Source organism: Tachypleus tridentatus, chromosome 9 (genome assembly GCF_004210375.1).
Source record: "Tachypleus tridentatus isolate NWPU-2018 chromosome 9, ASM421037v1, whole genome shotgun sequence".
Lineage (NCBI taxonomy): Eukaryota > Metazoa > Arthropoda > Merostomata > Xiphosura > Limulidae > Tachypleus > Tachypleus tridentatus.
In genome coordinates, this window is record NC_134833.1 from 16,409,269 (window position 1) to 16,436,288 (window position 27,020).

At 35.7% G+C, this 27,020-nt stretch overlaps 1 protein-coding gene across 2 annotated transcripts; it reads right to left on the reverse strand.

Annotated features, from left to right (window-relative positions):
• Window positions 1-1,596: 1,596 nt before the first annotated feature.
• On the reverse strand, window positions 1,597-21,487 carry LOC143224779 (uncharacterized). Of its 2 annotated transcripts, XM_076453073.1 has the most exons (3): window positions 20,903-21,073; window positions 14,570-14,722; window positions 1,597-4,483 (listed from the first exon to the last, which is right to left on the reverse strand). In XM_076453073.1, the coding sequence occupies exon 3, from the start codon at window positions 4,329-4,331 to the stop codon at window positions 3,054-3,056; it is 1,278 nt and encodes a 425-aa protein (XP_076309188.1). In that variant the 5' UTR covers window positions 4,332-4,483; window positions 14,570-14,722; window positions 20,903-21,073; the 3' UTR covers window positions 1,597-3,053. The 2 variants fall into 2 exon arrangements, with proteins under 2 accessions (XP_076309188.1, XP_076309187.1); XM_076453072.1 differs by lacking the exon at window positions 14,570-14,722 and having other exon boundaries at window positions 20,903-21,487.
• Window positions 21,488-27,020: the final 5,533 nt, after the last annotated feature.

Below are 27,020 nucleotides of genomic sequence, written 5' to 3' on the forward strand. Positions count from 1 at the left end.
TAAACCAATATAGAGGAATACCTTTATACCTATACTAATTAATAACTTAACATCCACCTGCAGCGCCCCCTACAATCCGGTACCCGTTTATACTCTCGTTCCAAAGACGTGTCCATCAACGGTCATATTCAAACACCCTCTCTTTCTTAACCTGAAGATGACCTAGGAAAGTCGAAACGTTGTTCTCTGCTTATCAATAAAAGTGTTAATACCCATACCAACCGTTCTGAGATAGTTTTTTTTTTCAAGGGGGTTCTCGTCATCAAGAGATACATTAATAAGAGGATATTTCCAGATAACTTGAACTAATTACACTATTTAATGTCAGTTTTTTATTGTTAAATACGTACACTGCAACTCTTTTGAAGAGAAAATTTATGTTTTTTATTGTTTTTTTTTAAAGGGAAGGCAGCTAGTCATCATCACCCACCGCCAACTCTTGGGCTACTCTTTTACCAACGAATAGTGAGATTGACCGAAACATTATAACATCCCACGGATGAAAGAGCAAGCATGTTTGATGTGACGGGAATTCGAACCCGCGACTCTCAGATTACGAATCAGCAGCTCAACCAGCTGACCATGCCAGGCCGATAATGGATGTGGTTGTTAAGGCAGCATAAGACAATCCTCTGTAACCATCTCCGGTTTCCTTTGGCGTTTCTGAAAGAGAGTCAGGGTTATGACGTCACCTCCGGTTTCGATGAACATTTTAAAACGCGAGTCCGAGTTAAGATGTTATCCTCTGGTCTTGAAGAGTATTTTTATTTCTTACTTATTATGACTTACTCCGGCTTAGATTACCTTTCTCTGATGCGAATTCGAACTATGACTTCATCTCTAGCCCTAAGGAACATTTCTAATTTCTCCCTATTATGACTCTTTCCAGTATTTCGAGCATTTCCTGCTATAACATTACCTTAAACATTCCCACTATGTCTTGTTGATTTCGGTGGACATTAAACATTACCAGAATCTTTCGAAACGTGAAGGATGAAAGTGGTACGTCTGTGTGTATTCAATGATTGACTTTGTAACCATCTTGGCTCTTCGAACAAATAAGTTACTTTGAGGTAAATGTTTATGTAATAACGCGACAGTTAATGTAGTTTACAAAACTTGGCAATATTGATTTTATGAAGTTTCTGGTTTATGAACTTCGCTTTCAGTTCAAACAGTTGATTAAAACTTGTTTTGTTGTTCAATTATGTTGTTATGCACAGAATATATCCATTCTAGGTAAATCTATTGTATTATAATATTTGTTAACATAAACGTTGTCAACCAGAACACAGTATTTGCGACCAAAACAAGTTTCGTTTTATTTAAAACAAAGCCACACGAAGCTTATCTGGTGTGTTTAACTAAGGGAATCGAACCGCGAATTTTAGCATTTTAGGCCTACAAGCTTACCACTGTCTTCTCCGTGTACTAATAGAAAACCTGTCAAACATACTAAGTATAGTTTCAGATATGTAATGTTTACTTTTCAGTACAAACTGTTACTGATGAGAATTTCGATTGAAATTAGTTTTCAGTTTTATTTGGAACTTAAATGAAATCTTACTTATAAGAAGAACAGACAAAACGGCGTTGTTGTCGTTAAGTAAAAATACTGAAACATTTATTACAAACTTAAAAATGTAACCAGGTATGAAAACGGAAACCTACAGAAGTGTACAACGTTTTTAGGAACCACCAAGTACAATTTAATATGGATAGATAAGTGCATGGCGGGAAAATATACACAATTTATTTTAACGTGCCATTTCGAAAACAAGCACTCAACCTATTATTACGATATTGCACACATGTTAAAAAAAAACTACGTATCTATGCCCACAAGCAAACTTCTACAACTATGTTTGTACAAACCACACACACTATAATAATAATATTAACAACAACAGTAATTTCTTGTAATTAAATTTATCATTGGCAATCGACATATTTATAAAAAGGAAACATCACATATGGGTTTTCAAGTAGAAAATATAAAACACCTTTAAAATACCCAAACATTATTTAGAAAGAATACTTAAATATAGTATAACTCTCTTAACGTGTTTATACTGTACACACAGGGGTAACTCGTACAGAATTGAAATTACTAGATAGTAAGAAAATATACCCGCTACTCAAACTGACGTAACAGGTGATGATAATATGTTGAACATAAAATTCGAACGTGCATTCGGTCAGTACACGCAAGGAATTTGAATTACTACGTACACAGTATTGTACAGCTAAGCCTAGATTATAGGCTGAACTAGAGGTTTTGAAAATTGAACATCTACCTTCTAACCCATCGGTCTCTGTTCGATTATATTGTCTAATATTGTAACGTCGGTTCTTCACACTTGTACCACAATTCAACACTGTTGTTGTCTTACCCTTTGCATAATTATTATTGAAACAATTAAAAGTACAACATTAATATTTAAATTACTGTTAGGTAAAACCTGTCACGCTCGTTGTTTCAATCCGCCATCCGTGTCAGTGGCACTACTTTTCACTGCGTAAACATTACACTAAAACTGGGTGATTTACTTGTCCTACCAATCTCTGTAGAAAATTATAATATGCCCCGTAGACTCTCTTGTTTTAAACAACTTAGCACCAAAAAGAAACGAAAAAAGAAAAGTCAAACGATGATTGCATATTAGTCTTAATTTGTCGTCCAATCACCGTAGGTTATTTAATATTCACAATTTCCATGAGCTAGCAAAATAAAACGTTATATTTTGAATAATTTAACTTTTCCTTTACATAAATCTAAACTAAGAAACAATAACAACAAAAAAAACTATTCAGTTTATCACTATTTTTTTTTCTTACAGAAATTCTCATGCCAAAGCCATTCTGCGCTCTTCAAAATTACAAGTTTTTCTACTAAAATGTCTTTGCACTCGTACGGAGGCCACACTTGAAACCCTAAACGAAATCCGCAACCTTCAAACTAAGAATATATCAATGGTTCCATTATCACATCACATACTGATTCAAAGGACGCCAGAAACTGAAATTATTTTCACACTCGTCGTGTTTCTTGTCTACCGACAACTTACTAAGTTGTAAGTGTCAATTCGAAAGATGATTTCTTTAATTAGCCACCAACAAGTGCTGATACTGGTTGGCATAAGACATCCCACCCAGATTGAGGTTGGCAGGGTCCACCCGAATGTCGATGTAGTGGAATCCCCAGAAGGTAAGTTTAAATTCAAACCTACAGCCGAGTTGCCATTGTTACCAAAAGGCTTATCAAAGAAAGAAAACTTGTTAACTCCTGTCATGTTTGTTGGACTCGCTAATGATTGGCTGTTAATCTTAGTGGAGGCAGATGCGTTAATGTTCGATGACCCGAAAAGTTCATTTGTGTAACCATTCATGTTAACATCGAACACTCCAGAGTGGGCAAACGTGCCTGATGTGGGTGATGGAAATTGCGTCGTATTAGGAGTAAACCGTGACTGTTGAAGAGAGGCCATGAGGAGGAAGTTTGCATCAACTTGTGGATTCGGTGACAAAGATCTTGGCCTCTGGGGGGCGTTGATTCCAACATTTCCTCCTGCAGCAAGAATAGCTGCTGCCAAAGCCGTTTTCTGAGGATGAGTAGGAAATTGTTGTTGTGCCAACTGTTGAACCTGTTGCATCATAACTCGTTGCTTGATTGAACTCCCAAACTCTGTAGGGGACAGACGATGAGATTTTTTACTGTTACTTTTTAGCTTAGTTGAACCAAACTTGGTCTGAGCAAAAGTGGCTGTGGTAAACGTGAGAGGAGCTGCCGTCTTTTGGATGAAACCATTCACAGGGCTATTTGACTTGTAGACAGGAGAGGGTGTGCTGCCATAGGAGCTAACTGCTGCAGTTGAAGTACATTTCAAAGACAGACCCCCTAACTGGGATGCCACACTGTCGATTGGCTTAAAACACTGGGCTTCAGGGTTGAAAGTATGTTCACTGTTCTCTTCAGAGCTATCAGGTTCGCTGTAAAGTCCCTTAACAGTTCCTTTTTCTCCCAGACGATAGGACACCTCTCCAGGGTCGATCCAAATGCTGAGTTCCTTTGGTAAGTTTTCCTGTATGTCCCTTACGTCTACACCACTTTCTAAGGATGCTTCTTCAAACACTGGGTCCAGGGGAAGTGTTGTCTTCAAGCATCGATAAGCGGATCCTTTCATTGGTTTATCAGGGTACCAGTGTCCCTTGAACTTCTGACGAAGAGCTTTCTCCAGTTCTTCTCCAAACTGATTCACTCGTCTTCTTGGCAATTTGTTGTAGAGAAAAGAGATGAGAAAATTTAATGCAACTTGGACTTCGACGTGCATTTTCGGGCCGTTTAGTCGTTTCAATTCCAGTACGATTCCAAAGCTGTCAGTTCTATTACTTGCGTTGCTGTACCTTTATAAGGTTCACCACTCAAGCTTCATTCGATTTCGGAGACCCGTTCGAATTGACGTGTGTTTAAGTCGAGACAATTCTGCGAGAGACAAGATAGAAAGTGTTTAAATAAGGTTATTTTTTTTTATCACATATACAATGTTACTGTTTAAAAGAGCAAGATTAATTTAACGTCATGACATAATGTTATCATCAAACACGTAGGAATACAGTATGAAAAGAATTTGTTCACGAAAACTTCGGTGTGGGAATCTTATTGTGACAACTTTGCAACACACCAGAATACCATCATTTGTGGACAAAGTATATTTTTGTCTCATAAACAAAAGAATAACAACAATCAATAAAAACAAACTTGCTCTGTTATCCATTAAAATACTAGAAAAATACATCTCTGACAGCTATTAGGCGAATAAAAAGTCTATTTAAGATCATGTTTCTTTCTAACAAACTGATGGCTCCATCCGGAGTGACACAACGCTGAGGTTCGCATCCCCGTCGCGCCAAACATGCTCGCCCTTTTAGCCGTGGGGGGCGTTATAAAGTGACGGTCAATCTCACTATTCGTTGGTAAAGAGTAGCCCAAGAGTTGGCGGTGGGTGGTGATGACTAGCTGACTTCCCTCTAGTCTTACACTGCTAAATTAGGGATGGCTAGCGCAGATAGCCCTCGAGAAGCTTTGTGCGAAATTCAAAAACAAACAAACAGACACAACGCTGAGAACCGAATTTCGATATAACCGTTGTAAAGCACAGCACAATCAAACCAAACTGATGATCAAGGCATTAAAACCTACAACTATAATGCGGCGTTGCGTTATTCGGAGTAACTTGACAATTGTGATTTAATAAACCTTCGTTATAATAGCTAGGGGTGTTCGTAAGACCAACAAAAGCGATCATTATTATTACAGACTTTATTGAAAACGGGTGTGGTCCCCCCCACAAAAAACTTCTTGAGAATGTTAAAACACTTTAAAATAAGGTCGAAATTGTCTCAATAAATAAATACATTAAGAGCGAATTGATTTCTTAATATGCCATCCAATCAGCTTTTAATATAACAGCACCTTCACCAATCAGTGCAGCAGGCTTCAGAACTGTTTAATATATAACACACTCTAGTCTCCAAAGTATGGCACCATTTCAAGATTTCGCTGGGCGCGTCTTGTTTACACAAGTCAGGGCAGAATCGATGCCCTAATTATTTTGTGTGGCAGTGATCCAACAACGCGCAATGAGGGGCCGTCTTTTCAGTTAACGTACGAAAAATGATTATAAACCAAGATATCGCAGTTTTTTTTCTTCTTTAGCCGCAAGAAGTGCCTATGGATTTATGTTTACACAAAGTTACACGATGCTCTATCTGTTCTCTGCCCGTCATGGGTGTCGAAACCCGAATTCTAGCGTTGTATGTCCGCAGGCGTACCGTTGTGCCGCTGGGAGGGGCATGGATTTGTGATGGTAAAAATTGGGATTCGACATTCACTGATCACAGAACAGAACATTATTTAGCTTTGCGCGTGACTATAAAGAAACAATTATTTGTTTTTATTGTTGTTGTTTTTTTAAATTTCGCGCAAAGCTACACGAGGTTCTTTCTATCTGTGCTAGCCGTCCCTAATTTAGCAATGTAAGACTAGAGGAAAGGCAGGTAGTTATTACCACCTACCACCAACAGTTGGGCTACTACTTTACCAACGAATAATGGGATTGACCGTGTTTCGTGCGACGGGCATTCGAACCCGCAACCTTCAGATTACGAGTCGAACGCTTTAACTCACCTGGCCATGCCGGGCCACAAAGAACCGAAGAAACAGATTATTAAATGAGAGTTTTATGGTGCTTTAGTGTAAATAAAACAGTAATTAAATGCTTTCTTAATACATTGCTGGAACACTGCCCGTAAATCTGAAGATCAAATTGTGATGCAGGTACTCAAATATACAGTGTTTTAATGCTGCCACACATTGTTTTTACATTGTAACCACGTGATACAGTCAAGGTCAGAACTGCGTGAGATCTACTGAGTATGTGTGTGTTTTCTTATAGCAAAGTCACATCGAGCTGAGCCCACCGAGGGGAGTCGAACCCCTAATTTTGCGTTGTAAATCTACAGACATACTGCTGTACAAGCGGGGGGGGCGATCTACTGAGTAACTGCACCCCCGATAGTACAGCGGTAAGTCTATGAATTTACAACGCTAAAATCAGGGGTTCGATTCCCCTCGGTGGGCTAAGCCCGATGTGGCTTTGCAATTAGAAAACACACACTGAGTAACCGACCGCGAAATGTAGGACAAAAAATAAACACTTTTTGCTTTATCATAGGGAATTATTACGTTTCAGTTGATAAATATCATAATATACCGATTATTATTATTTTAAAAGTTTCCTTTGTCTTTTTATTACATTAAGTATTCTCTGATTTTTTTTTTTAATTACGGAGAAATAATTTTAAAAATCTGAAAAACAATAACATTGAGTCTATTTATTCAACTAAAATTGCCATAATTATTATAAACTAACTAAGAGGAAATTCACGCTGGGATATCTGCGGAGAATCGAGCCCCGGTCTTTAATGTTTTTAGTCCGTAGACTTACCGCTGTCTCATCGGGAAGCGTCTAATTTGTGTTGCTGTGGGTTAAGTAAGTTTAACCTACATGGAATAGAGGAAAGCTTTTTATGTTAAAATTTAACACCTGCGGTGGGCACAAAATGAAAACAAACAAACATTGGCTGAACAACCTATAGTTACAAAGCTACAATTATACAGAGTACTTATATTTCTAGGTTGTTAGGGAACTGGGCTCGTAATCTAAGGGTCGCGGGTTCGAATTTCCGTCACACCAAACATGTGACGGTCAATCCTACTATTCCTTGGTAAAAGAGTAGCTCAACAGTTGGCAGTGAGTTGTGATGACTAGCTACCTTCCCTCTAGTCTTACTCTGCTAAATTAAGAACGGTTGGCGCAGATAGCCCTCACGTAGCTTTGCGCGAAATTCACATCAAAGTTTCAAATACTCACACGGGTCTGTCTAGTTCTGATATGAACTTTTGATTTCTTTTTCCAGCGTGACACATGATTAAATCTTTTGTTTCAACGTTACCTCTGTTTTGTAGCGCAAAGCTATACATATACCTATCTGTGCTCTAACCATCGTGGGTTATCGAACCATGGATCTTAGGTTTCGTATTAATATCTCTTTTTACCAGTAGCGTCTTTTGCTTCAATACTGCTGTATAAATTAAACGACTTTGTCACACAACGTTGTGGCAACTTATTTTACTAAGAGCTCTTATTTTGCTTTACTTTCGTTGTACAGTTTCTTCAAGAAGCTGTATCTAGTTAGATTGAACGACAAATACACCTTTGCTCTTTGCGAAAAATCAGAAAATTGAAATAAGTGGATTATATATAAATACTTAAAGCAGTACAATAAACTAATAATTACAGACTAGCATGCTGCTTAAAGTACACAACTCGTGGCGATTACTTACAACATTGGCGCTTCAAGCTTCTCTTGAGTAATATACAGAAAAAAAGGACAACGAAAGCCACTCTCAAGTCATTCAATAAATTCATAGATTAATCAATGTGGCGTAAAACACATAAAATATTAAAATAGGGTTTTCCTTCTAAGGTAATAACATATTTTAATAAATAAAATATTCTGACGTATCTCTTTTACTGTATTAATAACTGTTCCAAATCTTCAGTGTTTATGTGCGAGTCAGAATCTTTTTTTTTTTTTTTAATAACACATTGGGTGCATTGCTGTTTACCGTAAGATATTACACACCAAAGGTAATCTCTTGACGAGCCTTGTTGACTAGTGATAAACGGTAACCATAGAATCACCCGTTAACCAAAACGTTTCTGGTAGGCAATGTTCAATGTCGATTTTCGGTGAAGTAGACTGAAAGGCTTCCACATACTATAGACGGTACACATTAGTTGGATGAGATAACACTAGGATGTTTCTAGTAGAGAAAGACATCAGAATTAGTCTCCTGTTATTAACTTTTTTCTGAAAAGTACTCAACGCTGTAGCAAATTGTTAAATTGTGCACCAACAGCTTCCTTCTGGTTCATCGCAGTTGTTAAATTCTGTACCAACAGCTCTTCCTTCTAGCTCATCGCTGTTGTTCAATTCTGTACTAACAGCTCTTCCTTCTAGTTCATCGCTGTTGTTTAATTCTGTACCAACAGCTCTTCCTTCTAGCTCATCGCTGTTGTTCAATTCTGTACTAACAGCTCTTCCTTCTAGTTCATCGCTGTTGTTAAATTCTGTACTAACAGCTCTTCCTTCTAGTTCATCGCTGTTGTTCAATTCTGTACCAACAGCTTCCTTCTGGTTCATTGCTGTTGTTCAATTCTGTACCAACAGCTTCCTTCTGTTTCATCGCAGTTGTTTAATTCTGTACCAACAGCTTCATTCTGGTTCATCGCTGTTTTTTAATTATATACTAACAGCTCTTCCTTCTGGTTCATCGCTGTTGTTCAATTCTGTACCAACAGCTTCCTTCTGGTTCATCGCTGTTGTTTAATTCTGTACTAACAGCTTCCTTCTGGTTCATCGCAGTTGTTTAACTGTGTACTGACAGCTCTTCCTTCTGGTTCATCGCTGTTGTTTAATTCTGTACCAACAGCTTCCTTCTGGTTCATCGCAGTTGTTTAATTCTGTACTAACAGCTCTTCCTTCTGGTTCATCGCTGTTGTTTAATTCTGTACTAACAGCTCTTCCTTCTGGTTCATCGCTGTTGTTTAATTCTGTACTAACAGCTCTTCCTTCTGGTTCATCGCTGTTGTTTAATTCTGTACTAACAGCTTCCTTCTGGTTCATCGCAGTTGTTTAATTCTGTACTAACAGCCCTTCCTTCTGGTTCATCGCTGTTGTTTAATTCTGTACCAACAGCTTCCTTCTGGTTCATCGCAGTTGTTTAATTCTGTACTGACAGCTCTTCCTTCTGGTACATCGTTATTGTTTAATTCTGTACCAGCAGCTTCCTTCTGGTACATCGCTGTTGTTTTGAATACACAGGTATTTTATTCTTACTTCATGTATTGAACTATGAAACGTTTAAGATATAATTTCTAATTTAAATCACACAAACTTTACCAAAACTACTTCCATAAATAAACAAAACGAAATCAAAATATTCATTTGCTAAACAAACGTCAATGTTGAGAAATCCAACTCGGTATCAGTATGAACTTTCATATTTATAAAACTGTTGTCTATGAACACTACAGAAAGACAAAAATGGAGCAATCTTAAGTAATGATGGTTTGATAGCAAACGATTGAATGTTTTATCTATTTTGTCGTTACCATGGTAATCAGATGCTATGGTTCACAATGAAAGCACCACAGAAATCATCTCTACCGTAATGCGGAAACTTAATGAGTACGTGTAATCGTAACCATCGTGACGACAACTCGTTTCTCGTCGTATTATGTGTAATTCTCTTTGGAGTCTAGAGTGAAATTACGTTTTTTAATAGTATATAAAACACGTTGAACAAAATGACATATTTTTACCTCCACGATTTACTTCCACATGATACCATAATCGAATCATCTGATTTGTTTGATCAAGCCAACGATAATCGAACCGCCCCGCGTAACCAGTCATAATGTGATTTTGTTTTGATTAAGACAGTTCAAGACGCAAAACAATAACAAATAAAAGCAAACAACTTTTTTGTTTTGAATTTCGCGCAAAACTACTCGAGGGCTATCTGCGCTAGCCGTCCCTAATTTAGTAGTGTACGACTAGAGGGAAAGCAGCTAGTCATCATCGCCCACCGCCAACTCGTAGGCTACTCTTTTGCCAACGAATAGTGAGATTGACCGTCACATAATAACGTCCACACGACTGAAAGGGCGAGCATGTTTGGTGCGACCGGGATTCGAACCCGTGACCCTTGGATTACGAGTCGAACGCCTTAACACGCCTGGCCATGCCGGGCCTACAAACAACTTAATTTTATTTGACGAAGTGTAGAAATAATCTAGTTCCAGACCTGGTTATTTTGAATGTCAATTCTGTTTAAACAACCAGAGTATGTCGGTACACGCCAGGTTTATCCGCTATAATTCAGGACCTTATTTATACATAATATTTATTCTTAAAGCTTTTAACTTCGCTTACATTCCGTAAAACCAAACTACCGTACTCTAAATGAACTTTATTAATTAAAAACAATGTTCCTGTCTTCAATCGCTTATCGTTGGCTTATTAGGATATAAATTTCAATTTCTCGTGAATCGCGTGCCATGTTGCTGTATGAAAACATGTAGTAATTTCTCTCCCGACGTTTCTTTTGTTTGTGATACTTTAATGGAAACTCCTAAACTTATTTTCACGTAGTCGTAAATAAGAACCTCTAGGTAAGTGAGCAGTTAACCTATTGTAAACCAATGTGCACCTATCGCAATAATTGTATATAACAAACTCAAAACTAAGGTATGTTTCAGAGGAATACTTTCCTAACAAATAATTTAAATTGTATAAAATACATCATCAGATTTAGGTTAAACAGTGAATACAAAAAGAGCACTGCCTTTCACTGGACGATTTAAAAACTTAAATACGATAAAACCAATAAAAAAAAAAACACTTCAGAACTATACAGAGGCTGTGGCCAGCAAGAGAAGTGTTAGCGTATTTTACGTTGTCAGGTGAATTAATTCATTGTAGAGGTATTGTATTTCACTCGGTTGTTGCTATGAAGAATGATCACGTGGTTTTTTTACCTGTGTATAATATATTAGTTTCCACTCGAGAGTCACGAGGCTTAGGAAGATACACTAGATGTAAGATAAAAGGTCAAACCCGCCTTTCTGAGCAGCCACGCACACGAATCCTTTCCGTGTAGTATGAAATAGGCATATGTACTCTGTACGTTCACTCCAACACATTTGTTTAACACAACACTTGTTTACTGCGTCCATTCACAGTACATGTCAATCCACATTTCATTTTTTTTCAGGTACAAAATCCAAGTCTGGGTTACTTACAACTACCTTATAATTGATCGATATTCATCAACTGTGAGGTTTTTAACTGTGTATGTTTGCACGTAACTCTGTTATCAGAATAATTGTGGTGTCTCAATATTCGCTCAAGTTTTATTAGACACTTATTTAAACGGTGATGAATTATTCATTTCCATTAAACAACTGACATATAATCTTATCAACAATTTAAAAAAAAATTGGGGGGTTGGTTTTTTTTAATTTCGTGCAAAGCTACACGAGGGCTATCTGTGCTAGTAGTCCCTAATTTATCAGTGTAAGACGAGAGGGAAGGTCATTACCACTCAAAGCCAATTCTTGGGCTACTGTTTTACCAATGAATAGTGGGATTGATCGTCACATTATAATCCATGGCTGATAGGGCAAGCATGTTTGGTGTGACGGGGATTCGAACCCACGACCCTTATGTTACGAGTCGATTTCCCTATCCACCTGGCCATGCTGGGCCTGGGGAGGGTATTTTCCAATCACCAAGTGACCAAATTCACCCTTCAGGGCTGAAATACACAAGACGTGTAGTGACGTCCAGTGGCAACTTTTGATACTATTAAGTGTTCGTTGAGTTTTACATAAAAATTGTATACTGAATTCACATGATCTCATTACATGTGTAATAAGTGTACTAAAAGTGTGGAGAGAAAGGGCGGCGGGGGTTTCGTAGGAACTCCGACTGATCGCCTATTTATCAGACAACAAAATTTCAGCAATAATACACGTTCATAAGCAGCTTCTACTGCGCAAGTCATGTTAAATTTAGAAAATTAAACTTTTTTTTATGGTTCTTTATAGTTATATACCTGTAGAAATGACTTTGAAGCTGGTAAAAGCAAACATAGATAACACGCAGCAAAGCGTTGGTTCTCGAGACATAATGTAAAATTAGTTGGCTCAATGCCTAATGCCTACTCAAAGGGTTTCTTGGCTAACTGCACAGTTTATAACTTTAAAAAAAAAAAATGATGGAATATTATTCAATCGACGTATTTTTGTTAGTTGTTCAAATAATAAAAAAAATCGGATTAGCTGAAGTGATTATATTGATAAACATTAAGTTACACTGCTGCTTCCAATATCCCGAAGTTTGGGGATTTTCAAACCTTTGTCTCTTTTGGTACAGACCATGAAAAAGACAGGGTGTTTGAAAGTATCCATCTCTATTCTTTTATACAGCGTTCCAGACAAAACGTACCCAAATCGTATTCTAGTTAACATATAAGTTACAGAAGAATTATCTCAGAACCATAAATAAAATCAAATTGTTTCTTCTTGTGAAAATATCGAATTATACATTTATAAACCAACAATAACGTGTTATATCAGATTAACAAATAATCTTGGATTTGTTTGTTTGTGAATTTAGCGAAAAGCTACACGAGGGCTATCTGCGTTAGCAGTCCCTAATTCAGCAGTTTAAGACTAAAGGTGAGGCAGCTAGTCATCACCACCCACCGTCAACTCTCGGGATATTCTTTTACCAGCGAATAATGGGGTTAACCGTCACGTTATAACGCCCTCATGACTGAAAGTGCAAGCATGTTTGTTGCGACAGGGATTCGAACCCGCGACCTGCAGATTGCGAGTCGAGCGCCCTAATCTAATCTGGGGCCATGATGGGCCCGAACAATCTTTAACTGTATTTATCCGTCACAAAGTTACAACCACATTTCAAACATTTATAAAGAAATAATAAAAAAGAAAGACGAACATATTTTACACGTTTCTTAAGCTGAATCTTTGAGCCATTGGCAGTGATGAGTGTTTTTATTCCAGTTTTGTTCTAGCCATTAGAGATAAATCCCAAAAGAATAACAATATTTGATTGGAGTCAAAATATTCTTTAGATCTTTTATATATATATATGCTCTTCTTCGTGGCCTTTAACGAGCTTATAACCATGGAAATAAATAAGACTTACTATGCAGATCAACAGCTGTATGTTTACAAAACTCTACTGGTCTGAAAAGTAAAGGTTTCATCCTACATATTAATTATTTCTAATATATACAAGTAACATGAAAACTGATTATAATGTATAGTCGTGTCTTGTTTTTCGTTAGAAAAACAAAGAAAATACACTTTAGGTAAACAAAACTGCCGAAGGCTACCTACGTGACAGACTTCACAATTTGCATCCGAGTAAATATTTTTTTTTTACAGGAAATCCGTTGTTGTTGGGTTCTTTTTTTCAACTGAAACATATTTATTACCAATTCACATATTACAGCATTTTTTGATGTTTCCATTAGCGAATCAAGCGTTTAAATGTGTTATACATTGAAGAATCAGTATTTCTGACGTTCTTCAAATAACCGAAACGTTTCTCTTAATTTTACTCGAATTTTGATATCGGTTTCGTAGGATATGAACACAATAAAAGCGAGAAATCACTTAAAGGTGTACTGCAATTAAAACATAAAACAACACATTGTTTTTTTCGAAAGATACGGGTATCTTTTATCCTTTATCAACACGTACTGAATCTACGTTGAACAATGGTTTGTGTCATTCAACAATACCTCATATACAATCAATAAGATAAATGTATTGTTTGCGCCTTGACATTTTCTAAGATTTATATCAAACAAACACTAGGACTATTTACTTAACCTTTGTAACTACAGCAGTAGAAAATTATATCAGCCACACCTGAACAGAGTATATATCACTGGATGGCCTACGTGTGTTTCTTTACAACTGTAACACAAGTGATTCATAACACTCACGCAAATGAACCTCAGAAAATAGCGACAGTTTCAACCAATAACAAATCGCCAAGTTTTTGTTTGTTTGTTTTTTTCTTTTTGAACGTCAAGAAAACTTTGCGTGCTTCAAATTCAAATTGGGACTTCAGAAAAAAAAAATCTACTCATGCGCGCGCGTTATTAAAATAATATAACAAGTAAATTTGGAATCACAATGACAAAATATTTAGTAAAATCAAATATCAATCAGAAGCCAAGAAACCTGACCGATATCCGTAACCTTAAGTTTGATTAATGACAAAATGTTCAGTAAGACCGAACACCAATCAGAAACTATGAAACCTCAAGTTTTGAATACATTTTTTTAAATATTCTGTTTTGAGGACATTTATTATTCACGACGTTTTATTTTCCTACCTTGGTTTCCGATATTACTCCATGGATAATAGATTGCGCAGAATTACTCTAATTCTCCACTGGATCGAATTCAAATCATGAGTTGTTTTATAAGTAAGTCAGGCTTATGACAGCTGGCGACACCTATCAAATATCCAAGCGATGCGAAAGAACCTTGAAAAAAGAATGCACCCACACCGACAGTGGCTTTAATTATGAAGACAGGCTACATTTGATACACATACAAAAACAATAAAATCTCAAGCATCTTTGATTGAGATACATTTTCCAGAGAAAGAACCACAAGTTCCCAAGCCTAAATCTATTATGCTACGTTACATTCCATACCACTACCTTCCCTCTAGTCTGTCACTTCTTAATTAAGGAGGGCTAGCGCAGATAGCCCTTTACGCGAAATTCAGCTAATAAACATTCAAACAATAAGTTATTATACCACGTTACCCTAGTCAGTTACATCGTTGAAATGGAACAAAAACGAAATGAACTACAGATGTCGCTTAAAAATGGACTGCCGCGGTTATCACAGTTACGAGTTAAGACTGCGCGGCAGTACCACGAAATATTGAATCCATAACATTTTATTAAAGCGATTATCTCGGGTAGTCAGGACACAATTTGTGTCACACTTTGCCCCGACCATTTAACGAACATCGAATGTATTTCCAAAAGAGGATAAAACTGTTTTAAGAATACAATTATTATTATTATTACTGGTGTCAAATTAAGTCCTTTACACGGTTTGCTTCCCTAACATTTGCTCTATTACAAAGATTTACACAACGAGTAAACCAGAATTTAAAATGTTGATAAAATACGGAATTATTACATAACTTCTATATTTTTAACTTTAGTTTGACCAGAACTTTTGATATACGTACAGGTCTATAGTCTTTAAGTTCAACTGAAAACAGTGACGTTCAATGACGAAGGGTTGTTAACCATCTCATTAAAAATTCACACTTATTACAACTACGATAACATGAACACATTTGAATTTCATGTTTTTATATATTTTGAAATATAAAATGTTTACAAAATCGCAAGTTTAACAAGCATTTCAGAAATGAACGTAATTCTGATGGGAGCAACTACAGTTTCATAAATTATTTTGATATACCAATTACTGTTCGATAATATATTTTTATTACCATTTAATAACATGTTTTTGTATAACCACTACCATTCGATTGGGATATCGTATCGATTATCATTCAAAAACACAGGAGTTTTACCAACGAAACTCAAAACAAACAAAATCAGCCTAACTAAATATGTGAAGCAAACTTAACACAGGAGTTTTACCAACGAAACTCAAAACAAACAAAATCAGCCTAACTAAATATGTGAAGCAAACTTAACACAGGACTTTTACCAACGAACCTCAAAACAAACAAAATCAGCCTAACTAAATATGCAAAGGTAATACTGATTGCTCGTCCCACGATATAAAAAAAACAAAACAAACTAGAAACATCTGACAAAACTGCAGTTTTATTAAAATCAGAAACCTTCGAGTTCAACAGTGAAATCAGTAATTTAAAATTATATTAGTTTGTTTGTTTTGGAATTTCGCACAAAGCTACTCGAGGGCTATCTGTGCTAGCCGTCCCTAATTTAGCAATGTAAGACTAGATGGAAGGCAGCTAGTCATCACCATCCACCGCCAATTCTTGGGCTACTCTTTTACTGACCGTCACATTATAACGCACCCACGGCTTAAAGGGCGAGCATGTTTGGTGCGACCGGGATACGAACTCGCGACCCTCAGATTACGAGTCGCACGCCTTAAAATTATATTAGAGAAATATTTAGTGTCACTAAAGCGATGGAACTTTTTTTTTTTTTTTCTTCTAGAAAGCCCCGTCTTTTATCAATTAATTTAAAACCTATAGAATTATATCCATTAATCACGTGACGATCTACTGTATCCTAGGCAAGTGTAGAACCGTACACAATAGATCAATTTTCTTTAAGCTGTGGATAACGACGCCTGGAAATTTGTGATACGATTTTAGTATGTTACGTCAAATGTCTCCGTTAATATAAAAGAAAATACCCTGTTTTTACTACAAAGCAATCTGAGACAGAAATGCAGCTCTGGTGAAATTAGTTTTTTTATATAGTTTTCGAAATGGTGCACTACAGACGATACTTAAAACTCCAACGGATTTTAATATTAACACTGAAGTGCAGTTACCCGTTTATTACCATGAACACAAGTTACTTCGTTTTTATTAATAATATCGAATCGACTTCTGTTTGTTTACGTAGCACTTTTAAGAGTATGTTGCATTATACGCACCGCAGATAGCCCTCGTGTAGCTTTACGCGAAATTCAAAACAAACCATACGTTATACGCATCCAAAGGCGTGATCCGGAGAAATAATTTTAGTACGTTTGTCTGTTTAGAATTTCGCGCAAAGCTACACGACGGCTACCTGCGCTAGACGTCCCTAATTTAGCATCACTCACCGCCAACTATTGAGCTACTCTTTTACCAACGAATAGTGGGACTAACAATCACTTATAACGGCTGAAAGGGCGAGCATGTTTGGTGGAACTGTGATTCGAACCCGATCCTCAAATAGCGAGTCGAGCGCCTTAACCACCTGGCCATGCCGGGGCCTATGAAATAGGGAGACATTCCGTTCTTGTTTTACACCATGCCTTTCTTATCACTTGGAAAAACTTTACTCGTCAAATATGTTTAAATTTTAGTTTGAAAGTTGTGATTTTCATCAAGGTGCATAATTACGAAATAGTTCAGATGACAACAGTTGGAAAGTAACTCCAGTCCATTTACTAAAGACACAAAAATAAACTGTTGAAAACACCTAATACAAAACCATTATTAAAATTAGACCGAAGAAAAACGTTTAGATTTTTTACACGAGTGTTTTACACGCGACCTCGTGATAATAATAACGTTCTTCAGTTTATTTTTGCTAACTTTGAGTCACGAGGAGATGAATACAAAAACACGACTTGCCTGCCATTCAGTGCTGCCAAGAAGTAGCACATGTCAGTTACGAGGGGAAGAGGGTATTAAGTTTGCTCGCGCGCGGAAATAGCACAGAGGTAAGCACTTGATACAAACAATTTCCTTTAACAATGCCGAGAAACAAGTGGCTCATGAACTACACACGGTTTTCACATTTGATGTGCTAGAAATCTTCCATATAATTTTCTCTAGACGATATGTAAGACAATAGGAAAAGTCACGGACATTTGACACCGGATATTGAAGCACGTGAGCAACAGGTGTTTAGTACGTCACACACACACACACAATTAGCAGGGTATCGAGAGTCTGGGCGTGCGGGTGTTTTCATATGGCAAAGCCACATCGGGCTACCTGCTGACTCCACCGGGGTGGATAGAACCCCTGATTTTAGCGTTGTAAATCCGTAGACTTACCGCTGTACTAGCGCGGGACAGTACGGTATCGAATTATAAATGTTTAGCAAGGAGATTTCCAAATACATTGATGGGAATGTATCGATTCTCTGATAAATGTGTATATTTGAATATATACAATCATTAATCAATCGCTAATTAGATCAAAAATTAGGTTTTTAAGATAGTTTTACATTAAGCTACCATTACGAACTAAAATAACAATAAAATGGCAACGACAATTGTACTGTTGACTGGATGTTAATATCCAATCAGCATGACTGTGGTAGATACGAACACCTCCCGGTGGCACAGCGGAATGTCTGCGAATTAAAACCGGGTTCTGATACCCGTGGAGGGCAAAGCATAGATAGCCCACTGCGAAGCTTTGTGCTTAACTCAAAACGAACGAACAAACTCTACGTACGTTCTGCCATTAGAAACTGAGCCAGTGTGGTTTTACTCTAAAAGAAACCATTAAGGTTAAGTCAGTTGGTGATATCTAACTCTCAGAAAGTTCACCCATGGTCGTGATTTTGTTAACGTGTGTGTGTGTGTGTCTGTAATGATACTTAATAAAAGAGCCATCATTAGTACAGTACCATAATATTGTCTCTGGAGTATACTAATACAAAAATACTGTACAGCCCAAAACACTTTGCTATGTTTATTTTGAACTATACGAGGTTCTTTTGTCGTACGTGTTCCGTACCGGAAGAGTTTAATTTCACTGGTAATCACCGTAAATTTCCTGTCATATTTTGAGTTATCCAACGTAACTGTCAAACTAGTAAGTGTTGTTTTATAGACTGTTTGTGGTAAAATTGTATTTTGAATGCTTTAGTGTTTCTAAAAATAAATGTATGCGAAAAGCTAATTATATGACAGAAAAAACAACAAAAAAAAAACACGTGTCAAAATACAATGGAAGTAACGAATCCAAACCTGCCGAGAACACAACGTAAAAAAATTGTGTGTACGTATTTCTCTCCAAATCTTTCTAATCCATAAAAATATCTCCTCGAAACTAAGACGCATCTAGCACCAAGAAAACACTAAAACTATGAAATACCTGGCACCAAGAAACACAAACTAGGAAGCATCTAGCACCAAGAAAACGCTAAAACTATGAAGCATCTAGCACCAATAAAACACAAACTATGAAATACCTGGCACCAATAAAACACAAACTATGAAATACCTGGCACCAATAAAACACTAAAACTAGGAAGCATCTAGCACCAATAAAACACTAAAACTAGAAAACATCTAGCACCAATAAAACACAAACTATGAAATACCTGGCACCAATAAAACACTAAAACTAGGAAGCATCTAGCACCAATAAAACACAAACTATGAAATACCTGGCACCAATAAAACACTAAAACTAGGAAGCATCTAGCACCAATAAAACACAAACTATGAAATACCTGGCACCAATAAAACACTAAAACTAGGAAGCATCTAGCACCAAGAAAACACAAACTATGAAATACCTGGCACCAATAAAACACAAACTAGGAAGCATCTAGCACCAATAAAACACTAAAACTAGGAGGCATCTAGCACCAAGAAAACACTAAAACTAGGAAGCATCTAGCACCAAGAAAACACCGAATATTTTGCACATAAACATCATATTTTGCGTAAAATAGATAAAATAAACTTTACTTACAATCACAAAAACTTAAAACTTAGAAGAAAAACTGGATTAAATGCACGAAAAACGAGCCTTATATCTAGTCATATGTTTACGAAATTAAAAAATGAATTTCATAAAATAATCTTCATTTTTGAATAAATAAATAAACATGTTTCATTCTCAGTATATAGAGTTCTTGCCAAGTAAACTAGGCAATAGTCTTTAATAAAAAGTAAACCGAACAGACCTCGCGCAGAAAAAAAACTCAACGTCAAGATGTCAGTAAAAATATACTGCGCCAATATAACGGTGCTTGTTACATTGTAACACTGGCGCTGGTATGTACCACTGCATAGGACGAAGTCCGCTGTACCACGCACAGTTTCAGCTATAGGTAAGCATTCTCGTACATAAAGGGCAAATCGCATTACAATCACTCTACGGTTTCCATGGGATGCAACTTCTCTTAATAAAGTATATATATAGATACACACACGAGTCATTATATAGATTTATGTGTATAGTTATTGTATCTTGAAGTAGGCCTACGAAACAACTTATAGATTTCGAACATTCTACAACATTTAAACAGATCACTTTATTCTATCACGATTCAACTCCCACCCACCCGAAAGAAAAACAAAACAACAAGAAAAAAAAAACATCACCACCCCACTCAGTACTTACGTAAAATGGTAACCCACTTCGTCTAACATATAGTTAGGTTTATTTAAAGATCCTAAGAATGTAGGCTGGGTAAACACGAACGCTAAGCGATGTCTCTTGCGACTTCCTAATGTTCACATATTACAAACTGCAAGCGTTGTACATTAAAAAAAAAACACTTCAAAAACAAGCTACAATAAAGGAAATCATGCCAGGTCATTGGTTTACAATAATACTACGCAATATAAAATATCTCCTCGGTCAGTTATTTCAATAAATAAATGTACGCAAAATGAACCGTACGTGTCATTACATCCGTATACACACATATATATTTTTCTAAAACCTAAATCCATAACTTTTTTTTCCTATAATTATCCAACTTCTATTAAAATGAAAAGGGAAGACCTCTATTAATTGTCAGTATAAACTGAAATACTGTAACACGATCTTCCTAAACTGGTGACTATATAAAGAAACAGCTTTATCTCCAAACAGTTGGAGCTGATTCGACACTCGTTACGCCTTGTCTTTCCTCCATATGGAAAACTTAAAATTATGACGTAGTTTTTGACCGTTCTTTACTAGAATAAATATCAATTGAAAAAATATGTTTTTCACTTACCTTTTACAATTCGTTTGCGGTAAAAGTATGCAACGCTTCAAACAACGATTCTGTTGTACTACAATGAGAAATGAAATGTATAAAAATAGAAAAATATAAAACAATCGCGTAAAGAATGTTCGTCCAAACGCTCTCGAATATTGCGTTCTTACTGCAACGTAAGCTTGCAGACGAAAATATTATATTTGGACCTCATCACTCAGTGTATCAGTACGCAAAGCCATTCATTCCACCTATCAGAAAGCTGTACCTACTGTTTTTGGTTTGGTCGTTCTCCGCAAATGAAGCAAAATCTGAATAATCAACTTTATTCTGATCAATAAATTAAAATAATAGCGATCTTAATTTTATAAGATATATTTATTTCGAAAAAATAGTTTCGAAATTACATTCCGAGTCGTCAGACACACGTATCGAAAACTCTCGTTCCACGTGTAGGTGTATGTTGCTCGAGCTATTTCTACGCATGTACCACGTGGTCTGCGTTCGAGCAGCCGGCATGCGGCACGAACGTCAGCTGGAGAGGAAGTTCGATTGTAGCTTTTCCACCTTCCTCGTGCGCCGTTTTAGGCCCTAAATAACTTCAACTACAAGAGAGTGTTTCGTTTTAGTATTAAAAATACTCTAGTTGTGAGAATTCTAACCAGTCTAATTGGGTAATACCAGTTCTGGTCCCACACTAAGAAAAATTTGTAGCTGGAAGTTTCTGTAAATATATAATTACACTGTTTATGGCGGATTGACTTCGAAATAAAGCGGTTTTTCAAACTCCAAGTTATTTAATCACTGAATAATTAATAGCTTCTAAGCGTGTGTGTTTCTCTTATAGCACAGCCACATCGGGCTATCTGCTCAGCCCACCGAGGGGAATCGAACCCCTGATTTTAGCGTTATAAATCCGGAGACATACCGCTGTACTAGCGGGGGGCAAAACAGCTTCTAAAGCAAGCTGTATAAAATCACTATAATTTGGGCTGATACGGCTCAAACCTTATTGATAAAAAAAAAATTTGTGTGAACTACGGTCCTTTTACATTTAAAGTGTAACAAATTTTATATTATTCCGAACCCCCTCGCTAGTACAGCGGTATGTCTCCGGATTTACAACGCTAAAATCAGGGGTTCGATTCCTCTGGGTGGGCTGAGCAGATAGCCCTATGTGGCTTTGCTATAAGAGAAACACAAACATCACTTCTGAATTTGCTATAAGAGAAATTACAAACAATTTAAACACTATATTACTTTAATTTCAAACTTTATGATTCGAACCACGGCTGTTTTTTATTACAAATAATTTATTGGTACTATATTGTTGGTTTTAAATTTATATTTTTTTCTCTTCATAATAATTTTAACCAATACATTCAACACCTAAAACACGGCTGTCTTCATTTTTTAATAAGAACCTATTTCTCAAGGTACTAATAACTCCAGAACTGGTCCCTCGCTTATACGCACGTACAAATTTAGGCTTTCTTTATATCTTCTTATTGTCTTTTCATATCAGATACTGGTTTCACGCGATGATTTAAACAAAGACAAAATAAAAAGGAAGAACACACTTGTTTTTTTTTTGGTGTGTGTGAGGGTCGCGTGTTCGAATCCCCGTCACACCAAACATACTCGCCCATTCAACTGCGGGGGCATTATAATGTTATAGTCAATCCCACCATTCGTTGGTAAAAGAGTAGTCCAAGAGTTGGCAGTGGGTAGTGATGACTAGCTGCTTTCCCTCTAGTCTTACACTGCTAAATCAGGGACGGCTAGCGCAGATAGTCTTCGTGTAACTTTGCGCGAAATTCTAACCAAACCAAATCTTTTTTTGTGAAACTGATTAAATAAAAATATTAAAGCGAAAACAGGATCAAAGATCTAAATTAAGTGTTTTTGTGCTCTTTTTTTTCCTTATAGCAAACCCACATCGGATTATTTCCTGTGTCCGCCGAGGTGAATCGAACCCCTCCTTTCAGCGTTGTAAATCCGAAGACTCTTCGCTGTCCCAGCGAGGGACTCTAAAATAAACTTTATAGGTTTTGCAACAGCTTTGTTTTATAAAATTAATACTGGTCTATAGTGGTCGGCTATGAAAGTCTTTATTTTTGTTGTTCTCATTATGGTATGCTTGCAAATTTACATTTGTGTTAAATTATTTTTTCCTGGCTATATCGAAAGCCAAACGAAGAAACAGAAAGCTTTGCGAGTAACTATAGTGACCATGGTAAAACTAATGCTTTGTGGATGATTATAGAACAGAAGCCTGGGTGACTTTAGTGACCATAATAAAGATGTAAAACCACAAGTTATTGATTGTTTGCTTGCAATTAAGCACAAAACCACTCAATGAACTAACTATCTGTGCTTTACCAACCACGGGTATTAAAACCCGGTTTCTAGGGTTAAAAGTCCGAAGACATACTGCTATGCTGCTTGGTATAATCAAATTATTGAACAGAGGTCTCTAGGTGATTGTATTGACCATAACAAAGATATGACGACTGAAATTATTTAAAATAAGAAAGCTATTTTGAAACTATTATAGTTGTCCTAATGTAAAACAAATGTGTTTTGGGTACAACATAGATGGACGCTTTTCATCACAATACATTAACTCTTCAAAAGCAATATGTCCATCATTTTCTGCAATACACGAAAAGTGTACACGTGTGTGTTTATTTTAAAGTAGTACTCGCCCCAAGGCTTCAGTTAACAAGAGAGGTTTGATGAATATTTAGTGTTACATTATTTCTCAGTGTGCAGTTTTAAGAATGTTCACATAGAACGTATTACATATAAATATCAGTTACATTCGATGTCTTTTGAATACTTTGAACATGCCATTACATGTCTTGATGTCACCAGGAGGAAAATTGGACAATTTTTCTTGTTAAAAGAACAGAGTAAGGTCAGGTTTTATTATTTCACATATATTACAAAGCAACGTTTAAAGATCTTACATATATTATAAAGTAAGGTTTGATGACCTTACATATATTATAAAAGTAACGTTTGATGACCTTACATATATTACAAAAACAACGTTTGATGACCTTACACATATTATAAAGTAACGTTTGATGACCTTACATATATTATAAAGTAATGTTTGATGACCTTACATATATTACAAAGCAACGTTTGATGACCTTACATATATTATAAAGTAACGCTTGATGACCTTACGTGTATTACGAAGCAACGTTTGATGACCTTACGTGTATTACTAAATCTAAACTTCCTACTAGTAATCATCATGTTAAACTAATCGACCTAACATTGTCACTCACTTAATAATACATTAGCAAAGATGTTCTTCTATAGCTTTGCAGGTATAACACTGTATATATATACTACTATAAAAACCTATCAAAAATTACTAGAAACTAAGCCTACCAAATCTGGACCTTCCAATATGCGCATATTTGCAACTTTATTTTCCGTAAACAGACTTAAAAAAAAGACCCTTCTAGCTTTTGGAAAGTTAAGCCTATCATGAGCAATATGTCTTTAACCTAAAGACTTTGAACATGTTACATATTGGTGCGTTTGTTTAAAAGATTAAAATATAAGATGACTAAGTGATTACATACAATCCTGTTGTTCTTCTGAGGAAAACCCATCCACTTTCCCTACAGATAATTGGTATTTTCAGTCTATTTTAACAAAGTTCTTATTTTTTTATATTAATCCTCAAGTATAAATTTGTGCAAATATTTAACGTATTTTTCACAGGAGTCTTCCGGCTTTCCTATTCAAAATCCACCTAGTTTTGAAGTGAAAAACAAGAGAAATGCGGATGGTTCTCTAGTAGATTTATCCAAGATTCAATAAACAAACAAACCCTAACATTCAAAAGGCCCAGTAAGGTTCTTAAACAAGACAACAAAAAATAGTCAATGTTTTGTTTATATATTTTTAAATTTGTGCAAAGCTAACCGAGGGTTATTTGTGCTAGCCGTCCCTAATTTAGCAGTGTAAAACTAGAAAGAAGGCAGATAGTTATCACCACCCACCGCCAACTCTTGGGCTACTTTGTTACCAACGAATAGTGGAATTAACCGTTACATTATAACGTCCCCACTGTTACAGTAATTGTTTAAGTGTTACATGTTTCGTTCAATATCACATTGAGCTTCTTGTTCCTGTGTCTTCACATTAATAAAACGAATGACGGAAAATGAATGCTGAAGCCTCTTCTAGCCCTAAATTCGAATCACATGCAAGTCATTGTCTTACTTCGAAACTAAACAGTTCAAATCAAATCATTTATTCTTTTCAATATCTTAGAAATGTGTTAAATTAACTAATACAACTTTGCTTCTTTGGTTGTTTAGAGTTTCACGCAAAATTACTCGAGGGCGATATGCGCTAGCCGTCCCTAATTTCCTGTAACAGACACTTATAATCACTTTATCATTCATCAGTTCTGTATCAGACATTTCAAATCACTATATCATTCTTTAGTTCCTGTAACAGACATTTCAAATCACTTTATCATTCTTTAGTTCCTGTAACAAACATTACTAATCATTTTATGATTCTTTAGTTACTGTAACAGACACTTCTAATCACTTTATCATCCTTTAGTTCCTGTAACAGACATTTCTAATCACTTCATCATTCTTTAGTTCCTGTAAGAGACATTTCTAATAACTTTATCATTCATTAGTTACTATAAAAGACATTTCTACTCACTTTATCATACTTTAGTTTCTGTAACAGACATTTCTAATCACTTTATCATTCTTTAGTTCCTAAACACATATTTCTAATCACTTTATCATTCTTTAGTTGTATATAACAGGCATTTCTATTCACTTAATCTTTTATAGATACTGTAACACATTTCTAATCATTTTATCATTTTTAGTTCCTGTAAGACACATTTCAAATCACTTCATCAATCTTTACTTCCTATAACAGACATTTCTAATCACTTTATCATTCTTTAGATACTGTTAAAGACATTTCTAATCACTTTATCATTCTTTATTTGTATATAACAGACATTTATATTCACTTAATCTTTTCTGAATACTGTAACACATTTCTAATCACTTTATCTTTCTTTAGATACTGAAACAGACATTTCTAATCACTTTATCATTTTTAGTTTCTGTAACAAACATTTCTAATCACTTTATCATTGTTTAGTTCTTGTAATATTATTTAGTTACTGTACACACATTTCCAATCACATTATCTTTTGTTAGTTTATGTAACAGACATTTCAAATCACTTTATCATTTTTTATTTCCTGTAACAGACATTTCTAATACTTTTATGATTCTTTAGTCACTGTAACAGACATTCCTAATCATTTTATCATTCTTTAGTTAATATCAGAGACATTTCTAATTACTTCATAACTTTTTAGTCCCTGAAACAGAGATTTCTAATTTCTTTATCTTTCTCTTGTTCCAGTAACAGACATTGAAAATCACTTTATCTTTCTCTTGTTCCAGTAACAGACATTTCTATTCACAATATCATCTTTCAGTTCCTGTAACAGACATTTCTAATCATTTTATCATTCTTTAAATACAGTAACAAACATTGCTAATCACTTTATCTTTCTTTAGTTTATGTAACAGATATTTCTGATCCTTTTATGATTCTTTAGTTATTGTAACAGATACTTTTAATCACTTTATCATTCTTTAGTTACTATAAGAGACATTTCTACTCACTTTATCATTCTTTAGTTCCTGTAACAGACATTTCTAATCATTTTATCATTCTTTAGTTCCTGTAACAGACATTTCTAATACTTTTATGATTCTTTAGTCACTGAAACAGTCATTGCTAATCACTTTATCATTCTTTACTTACTGTAAGAGACACTTCTAATTACTTTATCATTCTTTAGTTCTTGTAAGAGACATTTCTAATTACTTTATCTTTTTTAGATACTGCACAGACATTTCTAATTACTGTATCATTGTTTAGTTCCTGAAGACATATTTCTAATCACTACATCATTCTTTAGTTAGTGTAAGAGACATTTCTAATCACTTTATCATTCTTTAGTTCCTATAACAGGAATTTCTAATCACTTTAACATTCTTTAGTTACTGTAACATACATTTTAATCCATTTTATGATTTTTAAGTTACTGTAC

Coding starts and splice junctions, on each gene's coding strand:
- LOC143224779 (XM_076453072.1), bottom strand. CDS start 4,331: ATGCACGTCGAAGTCCAAGTTGCATTAAATTTTCTCATCTCTTTTCTC.